Here is a 19408-nt window from a genome sequence, read left to right as displayed (position 1 = left end):
AAGTTAAGGTTAAAGTAAAAGTTTGGTGGCGTGCCACGCCCACATCCTAAGTAGCAGCCCAAAATCCTTCGCAATTTAACGTGGGCCATCCGTCTAGTGTCCGTTGATGCTACAACGGACTCATTCGGTCAAACCCCCTAGGAGGAGTTCGTCGAGATACGACCCCTACATCCTCCCCCAAATGGCCGCCGCCACCTAAAATGGCCGACTTCCTGTTGGTTTTAGAACATGGGTTCTTGAGACTTTTTTATGCGTCCTGTCACGAGTGATGTCTCCTCCGAAAATCATGCCTATACGTGCAACGGGAGGCGAGGGATAATTATTTTAAAACTTGTAGGTGGCGCTAGTGAGTCAATTTGGCTTGGTTTCAAATGGAGGCCCCACCAGGGCCCTCAGGCCTGGAATCTGCCCCCCCCTTATGAGTTTTCAAGCACATGCGACCTTCTGCGGGCGAATGATGACCCTTTCTTTGTAAACGGCGAGGCCTGAGCATTCGCCGCCAGGCCACGCCCACCACGTGCGCTTTTCCTGCATCATGGTCCATCAACAGGCTTCACCAGGCTGTCAGGCAGTGACCTTGTGACCTCGGTGTTCATCTGATGAATCTCCTGGCAGAAAAGGCCTCATGTAGATGACACGCCTTTAGCCTGTCGCCGATAGGTGGCGCTGCGACGAAATCAGGAAGTGACCTATGGGGACGTTCGGGGCGGGGCCATGATCACATGTACCAAGTATGATGAAGATCTGACCACGTGGAGCCAAGTTATTCACGTCTACAGTTACGCTCAGCGTGCAAGGCCCGGACAGATGAAAAAGGGCAAAATTTGGGGGCGTGCCACACCCACATCGTATGGAATATCCCAAAATCCTTCGCAATTTAACGTCGGCCATCCGTCTAGTGTCCGTTGATGCAAGAACGGACTCATTCGGTCAAACCCCCTAGGAGGAGTTAGTCGAGATACGACCCCAACTTCTGGCCCGAAAAAGGCCGGCGCCATCCAAAATGGCCGACTTCCTGTTCGTTTTCCAATATGGGTTCTTGAGACTTTTTGGTCCGTCCTGTCACGATAGACGTCTCCACCAAGTTTCGTGACGATCGGTGAAAGTGGTGGCGGGGGCTAATTTTTTTTAAAATTCAAGGTGGCGCTAGAGAGCCAATTTTGGAACATTATATTTGAAACCCATAAAATATAAAATTTTTCGCCATACCTGATGCGCTCGCCAAATTTGGTGAGTTTTCGGGCATGTTGAGGCCCTCAAAAAGGCCGACGGTTGGCAGAATAATAATAATAATAATAATAATAAACATTACGATTACAATAGGGCTTTCGCACTGGTCAGTGCTCGAGCCCTAATAATAATAATAATAATAATAAACATTACGATTACAATAGGGCTTTCGCACTGGTCAGTGCTCGAGCCCTAATAACAATATGGGCTGGCTCAGTAGCCAGCCCATAGACTGCTACTGCAAGTAGCAGTCTATGGGCTGGCTACTGAGCCAGTCCATAATTAGATGCTTGACTCCCTGCTGTAATGTCACATAATAGATGATGAACTGTGACCGTGAAGAGGATGCTGGTCAATTTTGTTCAGATTCTGAACCTTTTTTTTGTGTTTTATATTTAAGGAAATTAAAAAAATTGTCCCAGGATTTAAAAAAACAAAGAAGATATTCCTCGCTTATGAGTCACAGCATGAAGGCTGTAATGTACCGTATAAGGGCATTGGTCAGCAAGTCTTAGAGGAAGTTTTTCCATGAGTCACATTCTTTCAGCTTGATGCAAATAATCAACACAAACCCCACTGAGATTCATCCACACTTACTACACACCCTTCTGCAGAATGCTTTCCACAGCCCCTATACAGATGGGCCGGAAGTTAGATCTTTTTTTCTATACCGGGGAGTTGTCTTGATCAGAAGTGCTCCCCCGTCAGAGCATCCTGACTGTCTCCCCCCCTCCACCCCCAGCTTTGATCAGTGCAAAGCTACCAAGAGGAAGTGGAAAGCTCAAGCTGAGCTCTAAAAACGGCGCTCACTCTCGCCTCTCTCTAGTCAGGGTAAATCCCCCTCCAGAAAGTGCGGATTAAACCGCGGAAAAGTGTTACACAATCGTGGATATCAGATAAGAGCCAGAAAACCTGTAGTACCTCCAGTTAGTTTAGGCAGATAAGAGATGCATGGGGAACAAAGACATGGCGCCGTGTGTGTGTATATTTATATATATATATATATATATATATTTTTTTTTTTTAAATCCTTTCCACACCAGAACTACTGTGAACAAAAAAAGGGATAATAACATGCAGTTCTATTTTAACCCTTTTATATCCTAAAGCGTCCACTCACTAACTCGTGTTTTCCTCCCCATGGTTTATTCTTTATGTAGGGCTCTATAAAAACTGCTTTATTTTTACCTTTTAAACATATTCCACCAGCTTAGAGTGTGTGCTTTTTGGCTTAGTGAATAAAATCTCTTTTAATTAAATGCAAAAAACCCCCAAAAAACTGCTGTAGTCTATTGGGATGTCAACCACATTGATACAACATCTTCTGTAATGGCCATGCTTTAGATTAAGGAATATACAGTTATACTTCCTGTCCCTCATTCAATGGGAATGTACCAAATGTTTCGTACCGACAACACCATTATGAATACATCCCTTTCCAACACTAATATTACTATTATTATTATTATTATTCAAAAAGAACATACCGCCTTCATAACGCATTGCTTCAGTTCGAAAGCATCATGGAATGAATCAGTGATCTTTTGAAAGTCGGTATTTTGATTGGCTGCCACGGGGGAGTTGTTGGCGCGTCATTCTTCCGGCAACGTGCAGTTGAACGCAATATGCTGCTACGTGTCTGGGAGGAATTATTTTATTGCACTGATGTTGGCCGTGCTGCAGGTAATGGCCACATTGAACACTGGTGAGACAGGAAATAAAACTGGATTGAATACTTCAATACTGGATATTGTGACTTGCCTGGAGTTTCCTCAATCAAATATTGCGTCATAAATTTTTTTTTGCATGTAGTCAGTGTAATTTTGACGAATATTACTATTCCATAATAGAGAAGGAAAGGATAAGGAATGTGTGGTCGTAACTGTAGTACACTGGGTTCATAGATAGTTTTTTTCAGTCATAAAACGAATGAATAATAAACACATAAACCATTACGAATTGACAGAAACACTGTAAAGTAACGAAGTACAGGATGTATGTTCAATAATACCAATCATTACAGAACTTGAAGATGTCACTTTGACCTTTTCAAATGATTTTAAAAAGGATTTGTGTGTGTCTTTTTGTCTTTTACAGTATACTGTATATGGAGTGAAGCCAACAAAATAGATGATTAGACCCTAGTCTAATGGTAATGGTAATGGTTTTATTTCATTTGAACATGCATCAGATTACAATTGAGTGCATCCCATAATCAGTTCCCAGTTCCACATGTCCGAAAGGAGTAGGAAGAAGCAAAGCTTATTAAATCCTACCCCTCCATCTGGTACTTTTACAATCAGTAACCGTTACATTTGTTCACTTCCTGCTTTCCATAATACAGTTTAAGTTTTTTTTTTTTTTAATAATGTATGACCATACAATGACATAATGTGTACCATAGTTACAATCAGTAACTGTTACATTTGTTCACTTCCTGCTTTCCATAATACAGTTTAGGGTTGTTGTTTTTTTTTTGTTTTTTTTTTAATAATGTACCTCGTACTGAAGTACAAGGTGATATGAGCATCCAATGCCATAATGTGTACCATAGTAAGTGTCAATATAGTGATATATATAGCACATCATGACTGGTTCAAGACTCTTCATCCTTGTATTTAGCAAACATCAACTGCTTGTATTGTTTCTTGAATTGGCTCATCGTTGTGCATTGTTTGATTTCCTTACTCAATCCATTCCATAGTTTGATTCCACATACTGAAATGCTATGGCTTTTTAACGTAGTCCTAGCATAGAAGTGTTTCAAATGTACTTCTTCCCTGAGATCATATTTCTCCTCTCATGTAGAGAAGTATTGGATGACACTTTTAGCTAATTGGTTGTTTTTAGCCCTATTATTTTAGCGGTTTGAAGATTAACTATATCAGCAAGTTGAAGTATTTGTGATTTTAGAAATAAGTAGTTAGTATGTTCTCTGTAGGCGGCATTATGAATTATCCTTACTGACCTTTTTTGCAGTACATTTAGATTGCTTTTATAGTTATTACCTGGAGATTTATGGAGATTTAGCTTGAAAGTCTCAGAAAGTAGCGATGAACAAATATGGCAACACAATAATATTTAGATTGACATCTCCTGAGAGGTATTAATGTAACAATATGTTTATTATTGGTAGATTGCACATCGTCATACTGACAGTTGCTTGGAGGTAAAATCTAAGGAACACCTCCATATGACGTGTTCCAGTGCAACTAGTGTAATTGGACTAACAAAAGCCAAACATGTAAGAGTTCGAGAGTTAAGTAAGCCGAAAAGTAAACATGTCTTACCTTCCTCAACAGTTTGAGCACCTCCGCCGCCTTCTCCGCCCTCTGTTCCCGGAGATGCTTCTGGATCTCACGGATCCAAGCCACCCGTCTAACGTATGGGCTGTTGTTGCTTTTCCGCAACATCCCCGGCAGCTTGTCGGACTTGAGCATCAACGAGGTAAACAGCAGGTCTCCTCCACCGCCACCACCACCACCACCGCTTCCTCCTTTGTCGCCTCTGTCGCTTTTCACCGGCGAAGTGTCATTCCTCTGTCGCCGTCTTTTGGACCATTTAGTTTCCAAATGGAGACTTCGCTGTCTGGTCAACTTAGAGCCCATCACTCCCGAGAGGACTCGTCGCTGTTTATAGTAGTAGAAGTAGTAGTTGTAGTAGTAGTAGTAGTGAATACGGTTGGAGTATACGACAAAACATCACAGTTAACTTGCAGTGAAGTGCTCACGGATCCATCCATGCTGGCTAAAGTTTAAAATGGAAAAGATGTGCGACCGGTAGCCTTTCCTCAAAGAGCACCCCACCATTCGCTAGCGCCGGAGTACACCTCTTTAGACTGGATGCTAGCAGCCAATCAGAGGAGAGCTTTCTTAAACAGATGCTGGCCTGACCTCCCTGAGCCAGGATGCCGAATATCACAACATTGGGAAATAAATGATTGCTTAATCTACAGTCATGTCAAGTCAAAATGATTGGACCAGCCTTGTTTCTTTAGTTTATTGTTCATTTTAAGTACAATTAAAGGTGACTGGATATTCCGCCTTTATTTATGCGTTATACTCAAAGTGGGCTATACTAGTAAGCAGAATAAAACATACAGGATAAAGACTTATGCTAACAAAAAATAGCACACAAAGGTTCTAAATTTAAATGCAACTCTCTCCAATTAAAACAAAAAATATATTGTAGAATATTAGAACCCTGGGCTGCATGGTGTACAAGTGTTTAGCACGCAGGCCTCACAGCTAGAAGACCCAAGTTCAATTCCACCATCTGTGTGGCGTTTGCATGTTCTTCCCATGCATGCGTGGGTTTTCTCTGGGTACTCCGGTTTCCTTCCACATTCCAAAAACATGCTAGGTTAATTGGCCACTCCAAATTGTCCAAAGGTTTGAATGTGAGTGTGAATGGTTGTTTGTCTATATGTGCCCTGTGATTGGCTGGCGACCAGTCCAGGATGTACCCTGCCTCTCGCCCGAAGACAGCTGGGATAGGCTCCAGCACCCCCGCGACCTTCGTGTGGAAAAAGCGGTAGAAAATCAATGAATGAATGAATGAATATTAGAACCCCGGGCTGCATGGTGTACAAGTGGTTAGCGCACAGGCCTCACAGCTAGAAGACCCGAGTTCAATTCCACCCTCTGTGTGGAGTTTGCATGTTCTCCTTGTGCATGCGTGGGTGTTCTCCGGGTACTCCGGTTTCCTCCCACATTCCAAAAACATGCTAGGTTAATTGGCCACTCCAAATTGTCCATAGGTATGAATGTGAGTGTGAATGGTTGTTTGTCTATATGTGCCCTGTGATTGGCACATTACCCCGCCTGGGGTAGGTTCCAGCACCGGCTGGGATAGGCTCCAGCACCCCCGCGTCCCTCGTGAGGATAAGCGGTAGAAAATGAATGAATGAATATTAGAACACCATCAGCCATTAGCGTACTGTAGCGTTTTAAAAGACAAAGTTGTAGCAAATAAAGGTCTATATTTTTCACAATGATCAATTAAACTCCTTAAAAAGTGTCAGAAATTTTTGTTAAGGCCAAATAAAATAACTGGCGTTCATGGTTATCAAGCTATGCATTCAGTGGTAGCTAACTTAAGAAGCTAAACTTTGTCAAATCACTATCATTTATCATGTGATAAAACTGCACATTTTGAAGTGTTTTTTTTTTTATTGTGGATAGCTTTAGGCACGCTGGTGCCAAATTAATTATAATCATACTGTGTCATCATTATCTTGATATGTCATGGATGGATTATCTCAACAAAAGAGAAGTGCAGATTTATAAATAAATTAATATAACAATATAAGATCTCTGTAAATACATTTAATGAAGATATTGTTTATCATGTTTATTATTATGGTTGTAGTTTGCCCACTGCATCATGTTGAGCACTGTTCCTAAATCAGAGGAGATGCTCATGTACCTGAATAAGGCAACATCCACAATAATAAATATATCATTAAATGTATATATTTTTAATGTTTGTAAATGCAGAAACTCTTTGCTTCACAATGTGATTAATTGCTATTCCGCCACTGTTGTTTGTTTACTGTTGCCCCCGGTTTCCCTCCTCCTTTACTGAATGCGTTATGCTGTGTTGTGCAACGTCAGTGCTATGGATGTGATGGAATTACTGTGCCGCCATCTTGCATTGTGACAAACCACTCCGTGTATTAGCACTAATAGCAACCTGATTTGTGATACTTTTAATACAGACATGTCCATTCGCCGTTTTTACAGTAGTACAACAAAGTTAGTACTGCGTATACTTGATGTTAAATTTCATAATACTCCACGATGATTAACTATGTTTTGTCAGGTTGTAAAAGTGAATCTGCTGGCCTGGCGCAGTGTAATGTTGCTGTTTATATTAGAGGCTATGTAACAAATTGGGCACATTTATTACAGCTAACAGGCAGCAGCTGGCAAAACACTAAGAGTCAACATAACCACAGCTGGACCCATGCAGGGAGCAGCTAATACTAAATTCACGACGGAGAATAAACTATAATACTAGTAACAAGTTTTATCAGGCTCCTTTTCACGCAATGCGATAGCTGAAGTGTTCATTCTGTCGCATCCATGCAAGGTCCACCTTGAAGAATTGTTGCACTGTGATAAAACACCACAAGTTGACAGGAATGGAGTTCAAGGCCAGTCATGAGGCGCCCCTCGCCGAGCCATCCTTGAGCACTTTTCTACACCCCCCCCCCCCCCTCCTCCGATTGGTGGAGCCACACAAGGGCGTTCCAACACCTGTCCCGTAGCTTGCTTGCCTTTGCCTCCCAGTTGAGAAGAATCCACCGCACCATCCTTGCTAACTTGCACCTTTTTTCTTTTTTTCTTTTTTTTGCCCGGCTCGCTTTGACCTGCTCCACTACGCTGCGCTTCCCCCCCCCCAACCCCATTGCAGCTCGGGCTTCTTTCTCCTCCCCTCATGGTGATCTTCTTTCCTGGTGAGGAACACTTAAATATCTTTGTGCATGAAAGGAAAACATACATATGTAGTACAAGGGGCCCACTTGCCTCATATATTTCTAGTTTGAGACTCCTGTACGTTATTCTTGTTGGGCTATCGATGCAGATAAAGCATAATTCACCCAACGGAACGCTTTTCCTCTCACTTGTTTACTTTGCTGTTATTTTAAATCAATATTTCTTTGTCATCATTTGACTGTATGGATATAATATTGTTTTCTTTTGTTGAGCTGCGTGTTTCCATGGTTATAGAAGTTCAAGTGTTTTATGGTGGAATGGGTTAAAGTTTAATGCATGGTAGTTACATATTGAAGCTGCACAGTGAGTGTGTCATTTACAGTATCACCTGTTTGCAGATAGTGGCAAAGGTAGCAGCGAGAGAGAGCTGCTTGCTGAGGCCCCTGACTCCAATCAGAAAAGGTAAGATAAGTATTGGTTTGTGATTTGACTGGACATTCGGGTGTACATGTATTTTTCTGTTGATTTTGCGTTTTCTTTTCAAGCTCGGTGTTTTTGGCACACTTTCAAAGTGCATGGTATTCTTGATGTGTTAGCATGTACTGGAACAGAACAACCTGATGCAGTGCCAGCTGATAAGCTCTGCTAGAAAGTCCTTAGCAACTTCACAAAAATCTCACATAAATGAGTACAGTGGCGGCACGACCTCACAGCTAGGAGACCAGGGTTCAATTCCACCCTCGGCCATCTCTGTGTGGAGTTTGCATGTTCTCCCCGTGCATGCGTGGGTTTTCTCCGGGTACTCCGATTTCCTCCCACATTCCAAAAACATGCTAGGTTAATTGGCGACTCCAAATTGTCCATAGGTATGAATGTGAGTGTGAATGGTTGTTTGTCTATATGTGCCCTGTGATTGGCTGGCGACCGGTCCAGGGTGTACCCCGCCTCTCGCCCAAAAACAGCTGGGATAGGCTCCAGCACCCCCGCCACCCTCGTGAGGAAAAAGCGGTAGAAAATGAATGAATGAATAATTGTTGTAGTGTCCCCCTAGTGGTGTAATAGTTCATGCTTAATGGACATTCATTTAAGAAAAATACATTTTAAAAGAGCCTCACAGCTTGTAGACCTGAGTTCAATTCCACCCTCGGCCATCTCTGTGTGGAGTTTGCATGTTCTCCCCGTGCATGCGTGGGTTTTCTCCAGGTACTCCGGTTTCCTCCCACAGTCCAAAAACATGCTAGGTTAATTGGCCACTCCAAATTGTCCATAGGTACGAATGTGAGTGTGAATGGTTGTTTGTCTATATGTGCCCTGTGATTGGCTGGCCACCAGTCCAGGGTGTACCCCGCCTCTCGCCCAAAGACAGTTGGGATAGGCTCCAGCACCCCCGCGACCCTTGTGAGGAAAAAGCGGTAGAAAATGAATCAATGAGTGACAGATTTGTTTTCTTTTTTGAAATTATTACCACTCTCCCGGTTAAGTAGCAATGAAGACATTTTATGCAACTTGTAAATAACTTGACTTTCTCGCTACAGACAGCATCATTGCAGCCGAACCCTCACGATGGTGAAGAAGATGGTCGCGGTGGCACTGACGCTGCTGCTAGTGGCAGCGGCGGCTACGTTTGTGGGCGTCTTCTTCGGCGTGGGGGCAAAGAAGCGCCCAAGTGAGCAAGTGTACTTAAGGGCAGCTGTGGCGGCGGATGCTGGCCCATGCTCGGTGATCGGCAGGCGAGAGTGCACACACACACACACACACACACATGCCAATTGAAATTCTTTGCGACAGACACACGTGTTGTCAAGGGACTCGTGCGTGCATGAGGAGAGCACATCCGTGTCACCAGGCTTCAATGTTCCTGTCTATTGTGTTCACACACTTGAACTAATGCAACCTATTTGGTAATGGTAATGGTAATGGTTTTATTTCATTTGAACATGCATCAGATTACAATTGAGTGCATCCCATAATCAGTTCACAGTTCCACATGTCCAAAAGGAGTAGGAAGAAGCAAAGCTTATTAAATCCTACCCCTCCATCTGGTACTTTTACAATCAAACTGTTACATTTGTTCACTTCCTGCTTTCCATAATACAGTCTAGGTTTTTTTTTTTTTAATAATGTACCTTGTACTGAAGTACAAGGTGATATGACCATACAATGACATAATGTGTACCGTAGTAAGTGTCAATATAGTGATATATATAGCACATCATGACTGGTTCAAGACTCTTCATCCTTGTATTTAGCAAACATCAACTGCTTGTATTGTTTCTTGAATTGGCTCATCGTTGTGCATTGTTTGATTTCCTTACTCAATCCATTCCATAGTTTGATTCCACATACTGAAATGCTATGGCTTTTTAACATAGTCCTAGCATAGAAGTGTTTCAAATGTACTTCTTCCCTGAGATCATATTTCTCCTCTCTTGTAGAGAAGTATTGGATGACATTTTTAGCTAATTGTTTTTTTTTAGCCTTATGCATTATTTTAGCTGTTTGAAGATTATCTATATCAGCAAGTTGAAGTATTTGTGATTTTAGAAATAAGGAGTTAGTATGTTCTCTGTAGGCGTCATTATGAATTATCCTTACTGACCTTTTTTGCAGTACATTTAGCGAGTGAAGATTGCTTTTATAGTTATTAGCCCATATTCCCACACAATAAGTAAGATATGGTCGAACCAGAGAGCAATAAAGAGTGTGGATGTGGAGTGATTTCTGATTGAGAACTAATTTTGCTTTGTTCAAGCTATTTCAAGCTTAACTATGAATTGGGGGGGGGATAAGTAACCCTGTTAACAAGGAATTCCAGAAAGGTCGGTTTGTTGTAACAGACTGAATAAATAATTACAACTCTAAATCATCTTCTTTAATTAATTTGCATTTGATTGAAATAAATAAATATTTAATCCCCAAGCAAAACATGTCTTAGAAGCTGTTGTTGGCAAGCACAGAGGTCAGCGGTCTTTGAGTAGCACATATTTCAGGAGGAATTTCCATCCAAATCCTGAAAGTTTTGAAGCTGTTGCTTTGCTACTCGAAACTTCAGCACCACAGTTTTTCTATTTGGTTGTGAGCTACTCCTTTTTTTGGGTCATTGTCAGGCTGGAAGATACAGCTACAACCCGTCTTTTGTTCTCTGGCTGAGGACAGGAGGTTCTCATCCAAGAACCAAATGTTCTCAAAAAGAGGCCAAGAGTTAAAAAGAGATGCAACTGCAAACCAGTTGAAACTGAGCATTATTATTATCTGTGTAAAGACATAATTCAGATGGTTTTAGTAGTATTGAAAATAAGTATCATCCCTTATGGTAGGTTTATTTTAACACACAGACAGATAAAGTAATTTGATTCATTTGTAGAGAAACCCTTGTTGTCTTGTTGGTCGGCAAGGTTGCACATATCTCAGGAGGGTATTTGGTCCACTCCTCTGTCCACATTCGGGGCTGTTGCCCGGAAAAAAGGGGCAAATAACAATAATAATAATAATATGTATCTGTCAACTACCATATTTTATCTCAGTTTTTTAATACTTTCCCATATTTTTCTAGTATTTTAACTGTATGTCCATAGCGATGTGTGGTGGAAGACCAGAATTTCCCATATTTTCCGGAAAATGTCTCTTATTTTTAAATGTAAACGTTGGCTATGGCTAACTAAAGATACACAAAGAGATACCCGTGCAAACTGCGACCACAATAACGACCAATCAAAAGTAAACATTAGCTTTGTAATGACAGAATTCTGATGGTTGTAGCGGAAGATCTAAATATATCCATCAACACTTCCCCTAGGAGGATGGGACCTTTTGTCACGGTTCCATGACTTGTATGGAAACATACTATCCAAGGATGTCCAAGCTCAGGGAAGATGCAATTGACTTGCATGCAGAGCATCAAAATAAGCAGCGATGCATGAACCGTGCAGTCATCTGTAGCCGCACACACACACACACGCATATATTTACATGTTTCCTCTCAAAGCTGCGTCATTCAATCTCATGGATTACAGAAATAATAATAATCCATTTGTGCTTGTTTGGACAGTGACATGCTGAAGAAAGGAGGATCCGCTGTCGATGCCGCCATAGCCGCCTTGCTGTGTGTGGGACTGATGAACGCTCACAGTATGGGCATTGGGGGAGGGCTTTTCATGACCATCTATAATGCTTCAACCGGTACACAGTCAATGAACTTTGCTTTTACTTTATGACTAACTCGTGTAAAAAAAATGTTGACTCGCAAACTTTCTGATGCTTGACTTGCAACGCAGGCGGAGTGGAGACCATCGACGCCAGGGAGACGGCGCCTCGTAACGCCACACAGAATATGTTTGGCAACAGCACTGATTTGTCTCAAAGAGGTATTTTGGAACTCCAGTCTCCAGTTAGTGCTTTAAAAACCGGACATTGAACTACAAACTGTATTGAAGAAAAAAAAATATGCGTGAAAAAAATGCATTGAGGGCCTTTATTTGGTTGTATTATTGTAGCTACATAGCATCATTCATATCTAGATGTCATAGCACTTTTTCCACACGAGGGTCGCGGGGGTGCTGGAGCCTATCCCAGCTGTCTTCGGGCGAGAGGTGGGGTACACCCTGGTCACCAGCCAATCACAGGGCACATATAGACAAACAACCATTCACACTCACATTCATATCTATGGACAATTTGGAGTCGTCAATTAACCTAGCATGTTTTTGTTTTTGTGGGAGGAAACCGGAGTACCCGGAGAAAACCCACGCATACACGGGGAGAACATGCAAACTCCACACAGAGATGGCCGAGGGTGGAATTGAACCCTGGCTGTGAGGTCTGCGCACTAACCACTAGACCACCGTGCCGCCTCTCTATCCATATATTCAAATATATATTGAAATGCCACTGTAAACGTAAACACAGAAACAGAGCTTATCTGACTTACAGATACGCCCATATAAGGAAATCCACCCCTCTGTGACATCACAAAGGAGCAGTTTGACCACGCCTTTTGAAACAGTATTTTGAGCCATCCCAAACTTCTTTCAGGGCTCACTTCCTAATGCACAAACCTCATTATCTGAGTTTTTGGCGTCGTTTAACATGAGAATACAACATTCTAACTGCATTTATAGGTCAGAAAAGTCAAAAAAGCATAATAGGTCCCAATAAGTTATTTATGATTATTAAAAAAAATACATTTTGCTGTTTTTATTGGTTTATATTAGGTGGTTTATCCGTGGCCGTCCCAGGGGAGATCCGTGGTTACGAACTGGCCCACAAGCGTCACGGCAAACTTCCTTGGAAGGATTTGTTCCAACCCAGCATTGATCTGGCAGAAAATGGCTTTCCTTTAGGCAGGGCTCTTGCCTCTGCTCTGTCGAAACATAACAACACCATCGTCAAAGACTCAGCCTTGTGGTAAGAGTTGTCAGAAAGGCAAACTTTGTCATTTTCAAGCAGCATTGTTGTCCATCTAAAATTCCCTGTCTTGCAGTGAGGTCTTCTGCAGGAATGGCAGCGGCGTCTTGAAAGAAAATGACACCATTAGGTTCCCCGTGCTTGCAAACACCTACAGGAAAATAGCGGAGGAGGGGCCTGAAGCGTTCTACCAAGGAGAACTAGCAGAGAACCTTGTGGCGGATATTCAGGCTGCAGGTTGTATTTTTTATAGCTTAAGACACACACTTGTTTGTACATGTAATGCTACAGCGTACACCGTATAATAATGATACAGTGGAACCTTGGTTAGTGTAAACCCTGGTTAGCGGGTGTTTTGATTAAGGCAAAAAGTGTAACCTACAGTGCATCCGGAAAGTATTCACAGCGCTTCACTTTTTCTACATTTTGTTATGTTACAGCCTCATTCCAAACTGTATTAAATTAAGCTCTTACCTCAAAATTCTACACAAAATACTCCATTATGACAATGTGAAAAAAGGTTTTTTTGACATGTTTTGAATTTATTAAAAATAGAAAACAAAAAAATCACATTTACATAAGTATTCACAGCCTTTGCTTAATACTTTGTTGATCCACCTTTGGCAGCAATTACAGCCTCAAGTCTTTTTGAATATGATCCCACAAGTTTAGCACACCTATCTTTAGGCAGTTTTGCCCATTCTTCTTTGCAATAAATCTCAAGCTCCATCAGGTTGGATGGGAGACGTCTGTGCACAGCCATTTTCAGATCTCTCCAGAGATGTTCGATCGGATTCAAGTCTGGACTCTGGCTGGGCCACTCCAGGACATTCACGGAGTGGTTCTGAAGCCAATCTTTTGAGATCTTGGCTGTGTGCTTCGGGTCGTTGTCCTGCTGAAAAATGAACCTTCGCCCCAGCCTGAGGTCAAGAGCGCTCTGGAGCAGGTTTTCATCCAGGATATCTGTATATATTGCTGCATTCATTTTTCCTTCTATCCTGACTAGTCTGCCAGTTCCTGCTGCTGAAAAACATCCCCAGAGCATGATGCTGCCACTACCATGCTTCACTGTAGGGATGGTATTGGCCTGGTGATGAGCAGTGCCTGGTTTCCTCCAAACATGGCGCCTGGCATTCACACCAAAGAGTTCAATCTTTGTCTCATCAGACCAGAGAATTTTGTTTCTCATGGTCTGAGAGTCATTCAGGTGCTTTTTGGCAAATTCCAGACAGGCTGCCATGTTCTTTTTACTAAGGAGTGGCTTTCGTCTGGCCACTCTACCATACAGGCCTGATTGGTGGATTGCTGCAGAGATGGTTGTCCTTCTGGAAGCCTCTCCTCTCTCCACAGAGGAACGCTGGAGCTCTGACAGAGTGACCATCGGGGCCTTGGTCACCTCCCTGACTAAGGCCCTTCTTTCCCGATCGCTCAGTCTAGAAGGCCGGCCAGCTCTAGGAAGAGTCCTGGTGGTTCCAAACGTCTTCCATTTACGAGTAATGGAGGCCACTGTGCTCATTGGGACCTTCAAAGCAGCAGAAATTTTTCTGTATCCTTCCCCAGATTTGTGCCTCAAGACAATCCTGTCTCGCAGGTCTACAGACAGTTCTTTTGACTTCATGCTTGGTGTTTGTGCTCTGACATGCACAGTCAACTGTGGGACCTTATATAGACAGGTGTGTGCCTTTCCAAATCATGTCCAATCAACTGAATTTACTGCAGGTGGACTCCAATTAAGCTGTAGAAAGATCTCAAGGATGATCAGTGGAAAAAAGATGCACCTGAGCTCAATTTTGAGCTTCATGGCAAAGGCTGTGAATACTTATGTAAATTGGATTTCTTAGTTTTCTATTTTTAATAAATTCAAAAAAGTAAAAAAAAAACTTTTTCACATTGTCATAATGGAGCATTTTGTGTAGAATTTTGAGGTAAGAGATTAAATTAATACAGTTTGGAATGAGGCTGTAACATGACAAAATGTGGAAAAAGTGAAGCGCTGTGAATGCTTTCCGGATGCACTGTATAATATGGTATGCGTCTTGTGTTATTAATACACTGCGTGACTCCAATTATGTGTTGTTTTTTTTACACAAAACATCCTTGTTAGCTTGCTACTACATGATGTCTATGATGTCATCACTGGTTGAGTCTGTAGTTCTTTGTAGGGAACACAGTTATGCCACACGTCTATGGTAATGGTAATGGTTTTATTTCATTTGAACATGCATCAGATTACAATTGAGTGCATCCCATAATCAGTTCCCAGTTCCACATGTCCAAAAGGAGTAGGAAGAAGCAAAGCTTATTAAATCCTACCCCTCCATCTGGCACTTTTACAATCAGTAACTGTTACATTTGTTCACTTCCTGCTTTCCATAATACAGTTTAAGGTTTTTTTTTTTTTTTTATAATGCGTCTCGTACCGAAGTACGAGGTAATATGACCATCCAATGACATAATGTGTACCATAGTAAGTGTCAATATAGTGATATATATAGCACATCATGGCTGGTTCAAGACTCTCCGTTGTGCTTTGCTTTGCATTTGATTGTGGCTGCAAAATAACCCACAATGGACCCAAAGAAAGTTGCAAGTGTTGACTTCCTATTTCCACTGTACATTTGTTTACATTAATATGTTTAGTCATCATTGTTTAAATCAAGGCTGCTTCTTGTTGACTGGAAGACGTGTAGCTAGAAAACAACATTGCCCCACTCGCTCTGTGACGTCTAATTTTAACAGCGTGACGGATTTGTATTTGCAATTCCAGTCCAAGCGCATTGACAGCGTTTGTCTCTCTCCATGCATAGGCGGCATCATCACAATGGAGGATCTGAGGGATTATGTGCCCGTCTTGGATGAGAAGCCTTTGAGCGTGAACGTGGGGGAGTACACCATGGCTGTTCCCAATGCCCCCGCTAGCGGCCCTGTGCTCTCGCTGATATTAAACATCTTGAATGGTAAAGCCTTGATGCACTGTCCAAAAAAAAAAATCTGGGAAAAAAAAAAACACCTTGAGTGGGTGAGGATGTGCTTTCATGTCGAGCTGCTGCCTTGCCTTTGCCAGTCACTCGCTCAAAGTAAAGACTCCACAGACTCACGGTGCGAAATGGACTCTGAAAATAACAAGCTTTGTTGCACTGAAGTTACCTAAGAGCGGTTTGAACTACATCTGTGCCACTGTCAATCATATAATATGCATCTTAAATGCTTATTATCGTGGTTGAAGACATGATTATGCTTATTCTGAACAGATTTAACAAGTTACATGGAAGTACATCACATGTCTACATTTCCACGATTCAACATGCCTAAAAATGAGTAGGAAGTATGTTATAGTTATGTATATTTGGGAGATCAAAAATAACACATTAACGGTGGTAACTAATTTATTAAATTAAAAAAAATTGTAAATAACGCACACTAGAGCAACCACACAGGTTATAGCGTCCTGGACTTTGGAGCGGGCGCCTTGGGTTCGAATCTCCACTAATGAGCACCATCGGTATTCGTCAGGAAGGGCATCCGGAATTTAAAGGGCTCAAGCCAAAAAATCAGTATGCAGATCAAAAAGATCTCGAGCAAGACACAGTTATTGTAACTGTTATTACACACACATATTCATAACCCTGTCCGGTCATTTATCTTTCTGTTCATTAAATACAGTAGAAAATTGGCATATTTTGGTCATAGTTGCAAATGGTGATTAATCATCATTCAATTTTTAATCATTTTTAAAACATTTTATTATTACTTATTATTACTTTCTGCTTTTTTAAAAAGTTTTTTTCGGCGGATGAGTGGTTAGCGCACAGGCCTCACAGCTAGGAGACGTGAGTTCAATTCCACCCTCATCTCTGTGTGGAGTTTGCATGTTCTCTCCGTGCATGCGTGGGTTTTCTCCGGCTACTCCGGTTTCCTCCCACATTCCAAAAACATGCTAGGTTAATTAGCGACTCCAAATTGTCCATAGGTATGAATGTGAGTGTGAATGGTTGTTTGTCTATATGTGCCCTGTGATTGGCTGGCCACAAGTCCAGAGTGTACCCCGCCTCTCGCCCGAAGACAGCTGGGATAGGCGGTAGAAAATGAATGAATGAATATTAGAACACCATCACCCATTAGCATACTGTATGTTAGTTTTAAAAGACAAAGTTGTAGCAAATAAAGGTCTATATTTTTCATAATGATCAATTAAACTCCTTAAAAACTGTCAGAAATTTTTGTTAAGGCCAAATAAAATAACTGGCGTTCATGGTTATCAAGCTACGCATTCAGCGATAGCTAACTTTAGAAGCTAAACTTTGTCAAATCACTATCATTATCTAACAACAAACATAACTCATGCGTGTGTTATGAGACAACAGGGACAACTGGGATAGGCTCCAGCACCCTGCAATCCTCGTGAAGATAAGCTGTACAAAATGAATTATTTCCCCTGGGCCACACTTTGCATACCCAGGCTTAATAATATACTGTAGATTACATAATAAGCACAGGAGTAAAAAAAAATAGATAAATACCACAATAATAAACACATGGTTAAATGAATACCTCTTTATTTTTGCAAGGCAATAAGAGACCACAGATTCCTTTCCGAACACCACATTCGGCAGGGACTATCGCCGCCTCAGCTCCGTTCCAGTACAGTGACAGTATCTGTGGACTAGATGACTTTCCAGTGTAATTAATTTCTTTGAAGCTTCCTCTGCTCTGACCGGCCACCCACTCACTGTGGCCCACTCGCTCATATGCTCACACACACACACACACACACACACACCAGCTCTAATCTGGCCAATTTAGCTCTAATTGGACACGGTCAGAGCTGCGGTGGCTTGACACAGTAGTTGGCCCACCAAAAACTTTATTCCCGCTGATGAGCTCCAACTTTTCCTGGCTGGGTTTGACAGCCGAAAAGCGTAAAAATGAGTCCGGTCGACCTTCGTTCTGCGACTTGTCAGCTGGGAGCCCAAATAAACACACAAGGGCAAGTTGAGGTCAAATGTGTTTGAGCTGGAATTCGCTTCACCTGAGTTTGATGATGAAGACTGAAGCTCGGATTTGAATCGTTTTTCTTTCAACAGGGTACAACTTGACGTCAGACAGCTTGGCCAGCAGCGAGAAAAAGATCCTAACTTACCACCGCATCATTGAGGCTTTTCGCTTCGCCTACGCAAAAAGGACCTTGCTGGGAGACCCTGCGTTCCTCAACATCACTAATGTAAAGTGCCTGTCAATCATTTGATGCTCTTTCACAAGTTTTCCCAGAATGTGCTAATCAGTACATGACAGAGTAGCAGAGGTATAATATATTACTCGGATCAACTTAGAGATATTTGGATTCCAGGTGAAATTCCCTTCTCGGAACGTTTGAATTTTGAATGCACGCATAACCTCTCTCTTAATATTCTTCAAAGCTCATCCAGAACATCACCTCGCAAGCCTACGCCGACGACATCCGAGCAAAGATCACAGATGATACAACTCACCATATGAATTACTACGAGCCGGAGTTCTACCTCCCTGACAACCAGGGGACATCTCATCTGTCCGTGGTAGCTGAGGATGGCAGTGCCGTGGCGGCCACCAGCACCATCAACCAATTGTAGGACCTCCTTCACCACAGCTGCATTAGAAGGTCTTAATGGTTGTTGTTGTTTCTTCTTCAGTTTGGGCTCCAAAGTCATGTCCAGATCAACGGGGATACTCCTCAACAACGAAATGGACGACTTCAGCTCGCCGCACATCACGAATGGCTTTGGAGTACCTCCTTCGCCCAGCAACTTCATCAGGCCAGGTAAGTGTAAAAAAAAAAATATATATATATATCCAGTAAATAATATTTAAAGGTAACATGATATTGAAATTCTGTTCAAAGGGAAAAGGCCCATGTCCTCCATGTGTCCAACCATCCTCTTTGACAAAAATCACCAGGTTAAGATGGTGGTGGGAGGATCAGGTGGCACAAAGATCACCACCTCCATTACTCAGGTAAGCCTTGGTTAACCTGTTAAGCCACGTTGATGCATTTTATTTTATTTTATTTGGGAAAATATATGAAACATTACAGTGCATTTCTTACATCAATCAAAATATTTCCATTATTTACATTTGTATTCAACTATCTGATCACAAGCCCAAAAGCTTATAAAGCTTATTTGCAAGATATAATCATGTTCATGCCACAGTCTTGTTTTCCCGTTATTATTATTATTATTGTAATATTCATTCATTCACTCATTCATTTTCTACCGCTTTTCCTCACGAGGGTCGCGGGGGCGCTGGAGCCTATCCCAGCTGTCTTTTGGGTGAGAGGCGAGGTACACCCTGGACTG

The 19408-nt window shown here is 42.0% G+C and overlaps 1 protein-coding gene across 4 annotated transcripts in view; it reads left to right on the top strand.

Annotated features, from left to right (window-relative positions):
- Nucleotides 1–19408, top strand: part of ggt1b (gamma-glutamyltransferase 1b) — a 136500-nt gene that overhangs the window by 114279 nt on the left and 2813 nt on the right. For 2 of the 4 annotated variants that reach the window (XM_058052037.1, XM_058052046.1), the window contains exons 5-16: nucleotides 4533–4677; nucleotides 8069–8132; nucleotides 9206–9400; nucleotides 11719–11849; nucleotides 11945–12034; nucleotides 12881–13073; nucleotides 13150–13310; nucleotides 15881–16030; nucleotides 18158–18294; nucleotides 18491–18678; nucleotides 18743–18870; nucleotides 18952–19064. In XM_058052037.1, coding sequence (XP_057908020.1) covers nucleotides 4533–4677; nucleotides 8069–8132; nucleotides 9206–9400; nucleotides 11719–11849; nucleotides 11945–12034; nucleotides 12881–13073; nucleotides 13150–13310; nucleotides 15881–16030; nucleotides 18158–18294; nucleotides 18491–18678; nucleotides 18743–18870; nucleotides 18952–19064 — 1695 coding nt within the window. Of the gene's footprint in view, nucleotides 1–4532; nucleotides 4678–7647; nucleotides 7691–8068; nucleotides 8133–9205; nucleotides 9401–11718; nucleotides 11850–11944; nucleotides 12035–12880; nucleotides 13074–13149; nucleotides 13311–15880; nucleotides 16031–18157; nucleotides 18295–18490; nucleotides 18679–18742; nucleotides 18871–18951; nucleotides 19065–19408 lie in introns of all 4 variants that reach the window. The other 2 variants (XM_058052064.1, XM_058052056.1) reach the window with 2 other exon arrangements.

Source organism: Doryrhamphus excisus, chromosome 2 (assembly GCF_030265055.1).
Source record: "Doryrhamphus excisus isolate RoL2022-K1 chromosome 2, RoL_Dexc_1.0, whole genome shotgun sequence".
Taxonomy (NCBI): domain Eukaryota; kingdom Metazoa; phylum Chordata; class Actinopteri; order Syngnathiformes; family Syngnathidae; genus Doryrhamphus; species Doryrhamphus excisus.
The sequence above is the reverse complement of the archived record's forward strand: the minus strand, read 5'-3'. Positions and strand labels throughout refer to the sequence as shown.